Raw genomic sequence first — 8,135 nt, 5'->3', positions numbered from 1 at the left:
AGACTAGGCGGAGGAGAGTAGGAATCTCTTCCCTGAAGTGAACACTTGTCCACTCCCCTACACAGATATAAAAGGATTGGTGTAAGCATGTGCTTTTAACCCAACCCTACGCTTTTAAATCTGTGTATGGGACACTAAAACAACTGATTGATAAGTCATTGTTCTTTTTTTTATGCTTGACTTTCATATGGAAGTGTCATGATGATGTCAAAGTATTCTCCCGTTGCCATGAAACAGGGAGACCTTGCTTGTGCATTCATACTGATCTCTGCCATACAACAATTTGCCTGCATTTTTACAGGACACAGACAGTAGCAGTCATTTTTTGGCAGTAATTTCTAGTGTTTGATCCCAAGAAACCAAATAGCCGTATGAATTAGACTTCTAAATGTTCCATATGTATCGGCTGCTACTTCAGATTCTTCTGAAGGCCTGATGATGAGTGAGTCTGGATGGGGCACCAGTTGACAGGCAGAGGAGGGGTGGCGAGGGCCTGTGTTCAAAGCCTATGTTGGAAGCTATATGAGGGCTGGGAGGGAAAAAGGGGAGGGAGGGAGGGTGGGAGGGATGGAGGCAGGGAGGCAGGGAGGGAGGGAGGGAGGGAGGGAGGGAGGGACAGGCGGCCGGTGGCATGTTCTAAGCCCGTCCTCCCAGGGTGTCGTGTGTCGGTGCATTACTGAGCTAATCCCCCATGGTGCACTGGGGCCATTCCGACATCGCAGTGCCTGGCCACAAGCGCTCATGCAGGGACGGCAGCAGGGAGCACGGTGGGGCACGCCATCCCCTCCAGGTGCCCATTACCCATGACCAATCGCCATGGGTTGCCTGCCCAGATCCTCCTAATATTTACCCAGAGACCAAAGACAGGACAGAACAACATCAGATATCATCAGATATCATCAGATATCATAGGGGGCTGTGAGGTTACTGATGTGGCCCTGCAGTACAGTATGTTGTCCATATTAAATGCCTCAATGTCCCATAAGTAGTGAGTGTGTGTGAATGAGTATGTTTTTGGTAGTAGTAGTAATGGTACTGATGAGGGGCCCTGTCTTTAGCACTGTGCTGTCACCCCTGGCCTGTTGGAGAATAATGGGAGATAATGAACGGTTTGAAAGGCTCTCCCTCCCTCCCTCCCTCCCCCGTACCTCCCCCCCTCCCTCCCCCACTGGCCCCCCAACACCAGCTGTTCATTAACCAAAATATGCAAACGAGACCTGGTCCTCTACCTCCCCTGACTATCACTCCCCCCCTCCTGCCCTCCCTCCTCCTCCTCCTCTCTCCCACCTTCCCACCAGCTCAGCCCCGCTCACAGCCAGCCCTCGCTAATCAAACGCAGAGCAACGGAGACACTGCTGGGAGTACCAGGCCGCCGCTCATCGCTCGGCACTTTGCACTGGACGTGGGAGGAGAGGGGAGAGGTGGGAGGAGAGGGGAGAGGAGGGGGGGGGAGCTGCGACTCGAGGCGCTCTGTGAGTGTCTGTGTGTGTATCTCTGTGTGAGACTGTGCATTGCGATGACCCCCCCCCCCCCCCTTCATCCTGATATGACCCACTCACTGTCTCTCTCTTTCTCTCTATCTCTCTCTCTCTCTCCGCATGAGTACATGTAATTAAAAATCACACACACACAAACAACATGCACAACTTTTTGACCATGAGTAGTGCTTCAGTGATTCCATCAGTCCACAATTCCTCTGCCCCTGCCCTCACGACACTCTCCTCTCAGAATGTGTGTGTGTGTGTGTGTGTGTGTGTGTGTGTGTGTGTGTGTGTGTGTGTGTGTGTGTGTGTAGTGCAAGATCTAACTGTAAACAGAAGTAACAATACAGCTTCGGACCCCCTTGCTCCGCTTCAATATTTATGGGAGCATCTATTGTTGAAGAACATTTTTGTTGAAGACTAACGTTTTGGAAACACAACCAATCAATAATTAACGCTTCTCATCTCTCTGACAGACGTGCCAGTGTTCAGAAGCATATTCATAATGAGCAATTTCATCACTCTACCCTCTACCTGTGTGGATGTGTGTGTGTGTGTGTGTGTGTGTGTGTGTGTGTGTGTGTGTGTGTGTATGTGTGTACGTGGAGAGGCAAAGGAGAAACAGACTGAGAAATCACAGGTCCTGCTGTGCGGAGTGCCTCATCAGGGCCTCAGGCATCAGCCCCTACCGGACTCCTCGAGGCCCCGCGAAGGTAAATCATAGACTTTTTCTACCTCATGACTGAGGCATGCTTAACCAAGCGCTTTATTTATTTGCCGTTGCTTGGAGTCTTGATGCAATAAGAAAATAAAAAAAATGCATAATTGATTATACTGGTCACATTAGCGTATACCTATAAGCGTAATCTATTTTTAATGGAGAGGTGACTGCACAGGCGGAGCGGTCGATAGTGCTTTAAAGGGTGTTGATCCACGTGTTCTGAGTGGCTGATGAGGTCTACGGGGAGGGCGGGGAGAAGGGGAGAGGGGGCTGAGTTTTGTTAAGTTTTTTGTTGGTGACTCACCTGTTGGCCAGTAACCAATAGGATGGAGCCCTCTTTGGCGTGCATCACCTGCCGGAAAATGTGGTCGAGGATGAGGAGTTCACTCCAGCAGTTCTGGAGGAGCTTCATTTGGTCATCAACCTGCCGTGAGAGAAAGGGAGAGAGACAGAGGATCAGGTGAGTTGTTGATGCTGATGCTAATGTGTCCTGTTACGTGAAAAAGTGGCCCAAAATCAACACTGTGAAAAAATGACAAAGTCAATGATGTATGAAACATTCCTTTCAAAAGCCCTGACAACAATGCTGCATTTCCTCTCGCTCATGATATCACAGGTGTAGTTATAACACTTTTGTGATTCGACAGGTGGGCACAGTAGGAGGTCAATGAACTGGTATTTATATAGGTGTTCTACAGGTGCAGGTAGATGACTTCGCACGCTATCCTGAAGTGTCACTCTGACCCCACATACAAACACACACTCTCCAACACCACCAACTTTCTCATGTGAACCGTGCCATACTCTTCCAGAGACCACACGTCCCTGTTTATCAGTATTTGTCTGGTTTATCTGTTTGCCCAGTGCCACCCGTGGCTGAGTGATTTCATCGCTCACAGTGATTAAGTAGCTAGTTTCTCTGCGGGGCAACAGCCAGTGACTCCCATGCGAGGCAGGTGAGCACTCCGGCACTGACGTACGCCACAGGGTAGTCTGATACACCGCATCTATTGTAGCCACAACCGCTTCCCAGGCCCCTCCATGTTAATCATTACACACTGTCGCCACACACAGAAAGGCCACATTCAGAGCAAAAGAATGAGGAAAAAAAGAGCATCTCTCTCCACTCCCCCCCTCCATTTTTTCTTCAACAAACATTGTCCTCTTGATACTATTATCTGAGGTATGGTGTGTCTGTTGTAGAATGCTTTGGTTGGTGTTGCAGTGTACAAAATACTTTTCGGATGAGGCGGTGAGAATCCTTGAGTTGACAGTCTGTGACTGTGTATTTGGAAAAGTCAATGAAGGTTGAAGAGAGAAGAATGTAGATCAATGGTGTTGGTAACGTACTTCACACAGACAGTGAAAGGAATGCTATGTTATGCACAATGGAACATGCTGTATAAAAGAGCCCATCTGTTTAAATCGTAGTACTCTGATTTTGACGCATTAACTGTGGGTAAACAATGATATCGGTGTGCAAACAAGTGTCTTTGTATAGCACTTTATTACCTTGAATGACACAGATGTAGTCTGAGCCAACTCTGGCGGTATCACCTGTCAACCAGGATTGTTGTGACTGCTGAGGTGACTGTTTACCTTCCACTCAGGCATAATAGCAGTATCATAATAGCCGTCTCATTGAGATTGGCTTGGCAGTGGCAGATCACTGAGCCTCATCGAGGCTAACACCCCAGGCTGTCTACTGTATCAAAGCTCAGGAATTCTGGACGTCTCTCATTCCTCTTTTATCAAAGCAGATATGACAAAATACAACAAAGCCACTCTGACCTTTACCATGACTTCTGACAATATGGTGAACTCTTTTTTTCCCCCCTTTTCTGTGGGGTGACTGGAGGCGACGTACGCGAACAAAATTCAAATGCCATCATTAAAACCATCAGAGAGAATGGGGGGGGTGGTGGGGGGGGGGGGTGAGTTGAGCTCCTTACTGTACTTTAAACCCCCACTGTCTGTCTCGGTTTTTCAGTGCCTCAGCTACAGCACTAAAACACTCTAGGAGAGAGAGGGGGCGGCGATGGGCCAGGCTCCCTGCTCTTCAAAGCTCCCTGTCAGTGGTGCCAGGGTCCTCATCAAAGGGCCATCCTCATGCTGCCTGGCAGGCCCACTGTCCTGACAACTAGGGCCGGGTCATCAAAAGGGGACGAAGGGAGATGAGGGGAGATGAGGGAGGACGAGGGGGGATGCAAGGCGAGAGCAGGAGGAGACCCCCGACTAGTGAAGGGGGTTAGTGACAGCGACGGGATGGACAGGCGTGTGTGTGTGTGTGTGTGTGGGGGGGGGGTTCAGCAACTCTTTAAGTGTCGCTGACACTGGCTGTTTCCCTGACAAGCTCTTCCTTTGCACTGTCAGGGAGCAGAGCGTGACAGGCCCTGGATCTTATGAATCCGCTGTCTGTCCACTCAGATAGCATGAGTACTCTGACAAGAGGGTGGGGATTGCTCCACTGTCTTTAATGAAGCTTTTTGTTTTGATTCCATACAATAATATATTGTAAATGTATTGTTATAGATCTGTATTGTAAAAGTATTGTTAATATAAAGTACCAGTCAACAGCAGATTGTAATCTTTAACAATGTGGTTTCTACGGTACTCAATACGTCATACGATATAAAGTTCAAATGACTGTTTATTGAGCTACACTCGTAAATGGCAGCAATAAAATCACTCAACTGGGGGTTGGTTCATATTTATCATGCAAGACAGTCATGGAAGGTGTACTGTACCATGGCTGGTAAAAAATAAACAAACAAACTAATAAATGAATAAGTAAAAACAGATATACAAAGAAAACATGCACTATCATTGTTTACTTTGTGGAAGATAGACAAACCCCTTCAGTCATTAAGTGTTACTATAAGTGTTAACACATTTTATTGGACTGACAAAATAGGCACTGCAAACCATGTCACCAAAACAACACAACTGAACACTAACACTAAAACTCTAAGTCAGAAGATGGCAACACTATAAACAATGTGAGCCTTGAAAAACATACTTGTCTAGAATCAAAGACGTTTAATGGTTTAGTGAAGATCTCATCTAACTGTTTTACACTATAAGACTCTACTGTATACTTTGACCATTACAATATACCCCTGTCCATTGTCAAACCTGACCTTGAGATCCTCAAACACTCATGGACCTAGACTGGATACACTCATGGACCTAGGCAGGCCTGGTAGAACAGTCCCCCTAGAAGACTGTTAATACACATATAGGTCCAAACTGCTTTCAAACACACATTTTAAGGCTATTTTCAAGGTAAGTTCTTCCAATATTTTTATATCATCACTACTTCTTCTTTTTCAAGCAGGAACCTCTCTTAGCAGCTGTAATGAAAAATACATATCCTCCAAGAAACCAATTTAACGCCTTTATGACCGTTCAGGCGAGAGGGATCAATGCCCAGATCAATTGCTTTGCCCATAGCTTTTGTTCAAAACCACAAGCGCAGATTAATATGATTTTCTTCAGAGAGAGAGAGAGAGAGAGGACTTGAGGGAAATTGAAAAAATAAAATCTAGTGATTTAGACAATTTCGCAATTTTTGGGAATGGCAATTAATTGGAAATGCTGTGGAAAACCCAAAAGTAATGTTTATTCAACATCCCCTGCTAAGAAGAGTCCACTGATAATGGTCTTAAGTCAAAACGGCCAAACATAGTGAAAAGTATTTATTTTTTGGGATTTTTTCTCCTTCTTTTTTTCCTTCGGTGTGTTGGTTGAATGCCACGAGCATTGTTAAGCTTTATGGGTATCGTCGCAGCATAACGAGGGTACACAGCTGGATCTGATTTTAATAAGTAGCTCCATTTTTGATGTGGCCTAATGAACAGATTAATGGAATCTCCTTCAGTGCTCCTTAATGAATGGAGTGAATCACATTATTTTAGCCATGAAGGGAGAAAAAAACACACACCATGAGTTCATCTTCCAAAATGGCATTTACATAAAACAAGGCCCAGATCTTCCCCTCTGCGTGTGTGTGTGTATGTGTGTGTGTGTGTGTGTGTGTGTGTGTGTGTGTGTGTGTGTGTGTGTGTGTGTGTGTGTGTGTGTGCGTGTGTGTGTGCGTGTGTGTGCGCGCGCGTGTGTGTACGTGTCTGTGTGTTTTGCTGGTTGGAAGTGAATCAATGTTGTCTTAGAGAAACAACTACAGGTGACACATTGAAGTTGACATCAATGTGTGGCTCACAAGCAGATATCTTTGAGTTGTCTTCTATTGGCATCTGTTGGTCTGCTGCCGAACAGGCCTGGTTTCTGTTACTAACTTGGCTTGATGCGCTGCTCTTGAACACAACACATTCATTTTAAGCTTGCTAATTTAGGGTATGTAGATTAGGTTTTGTTTGCTCAAATAGTCTTTTAAATCTTGTCTTAATGACCATGGTTGACTATTACAGTACAAAAAAATTCAGCACTTTAGTTTCACTTACTATATATGTGCCTGCTCATACATTGTAAGATACCACCATTTCTAATCATGCTACTATCAATCACATTTTAAAAGTCACACCGTAGCAGTGTAATGTATTGTACACACAAAATAGAGTAAATCCATGGGATGTACCAAGTATGTGACCTACTACAGGGGGGTGCCAGCATTTCAAACTCTCCCTACACCATCTCCAGAGACTGGACCATTGGGTGAGGTTGAATATAAAACCATTAGCCCTGCTGTATTTGTCCCTCTCCATACCTGAGCCTGTGGAAATATTCCTGTCTGTTTATCATGGCACATACAGTCTCCATTTGCGCCTCTCTCTTGCGGTTGGCAGAGTGATAAGCATGCTGGGAAAATGAGCAGGTGGCCACTGGCGCAAGCCCTAATCAGGGGGAATTACAGTCCTCTCCAGATAGAAATGGAAGTTATAGAGTGTACAGCTGTGTTATGGAGTATTATGTCAAGTTGTGTCTACAAAGTTAACGGGCTACAAAAGAAGGCGATGTATAGTAGATTACACACACACACACCCACAACCCCCGCCCCCACACACACACACACACATACACACACACACACACACACACACACACACACACACACACGCTCTGAGGCCTTTTAAGTTCACGGCGCCTGTTTGGGAGAGTTTCGATTTTATATCAGGTATTAGAGAATGTATACACTTACCCCCTGGATACAGAGAAATCCTACATTGGTATTATGACTCAATAGAAATCCCAATGGCCAGACCCCAGACCTACACAATGGACCAGAGACAGCAACTCTTTCCCTTCAACAATGTTGTTTTATCTGTGCTACTGCCACACTATAGCAACTAACTCCAGTTGTGGCTGACTCCGGCACTTTCACATTGAAGTGGACATTTTAGTAAACTACACTGGTTAACATAAAAAAAGTATTTAGTTATTAGACAAGAAACAAAAGCCCTGCTATGAGGAGGCTTCTGATTGACTCCTTTGGGTAAGCGGACTGTCTGCCTCTCTGAGTAGTATATGGGGCGCAAGTGAAGTGTATGTGTGTGTTTGTCTCACACAGTGTCTGATCGATGCTGCGGAGGCATGGAGATTGATCAGTTCCCACGGTGACTGCATTAACAGACTCCGGAGGCTGACCCTTGACCTTTTAAACACACTGTCTTCGATCAGAGCGTCCCCCCTCTCCCTCTCTCCTTCTTTCGTCCTGTCCCATGCCCGTGGCAAAAGGGAAAACAAAAGGCAGAGCTAACCCAGCTCTAATAAGGTCTTGCAGTACAGCCCTAACCTCATCACGCTCCTGCATTGATATGAAACCACTGGAGAACCAAGAGGTGCACCATCTGCTCCAATAACACAAGTGATTGTTAGCCATGTTAGCATGCTATCTTTTCTATTCACTTCAAAATACTACAAATATATTAACAAGTACCTGTTAAAAGACTAAGTTAATTGGTTATATGGTTAACAGA

The 8,135-nt window shown here is 45.6% G+C and overlaps 1 protein-coding gene across 1 annotated transcript in view; it reads right to left on the bottom strand.

Annotated features, from left to right (window-relative positions):
• nr5a2 (nuclear receptor subfamily 5, group A, member 2) overlaps window positions 1-8,135 on the bottom strand; it is a gene marked incomplete at its 3' end in the record, with an annotated part of 49,158 nt that overhangs the window by 18,083 nt on the left and 22,940 nt on the right. The window contains exon 5 of the mRNA XM_083672267.1: window positions 2,507-2,626. Within this exon, the coding sequence (XP_083528393.1) occupies window positions 2,507-2,626 (120 nt within the window). The remainder of the gene's footprint in view (window positions 1-2,506; window positions 2,627-8,135) is intronic.

This window comes from Argentina silus, assembly GCF_951799395.1.
Source record: "Argentina silus genome assembly, chromosome: 6".
Taxonomy (NCBI): Eukaryota; Metazoa; Chordata; class Actinopteri; order Argentiniformes; family Argentinidae; genus Argentina; species Argentina silus.
This window is presented reverse-complemented; position numbering and strand designations above follow the sequence as displayed.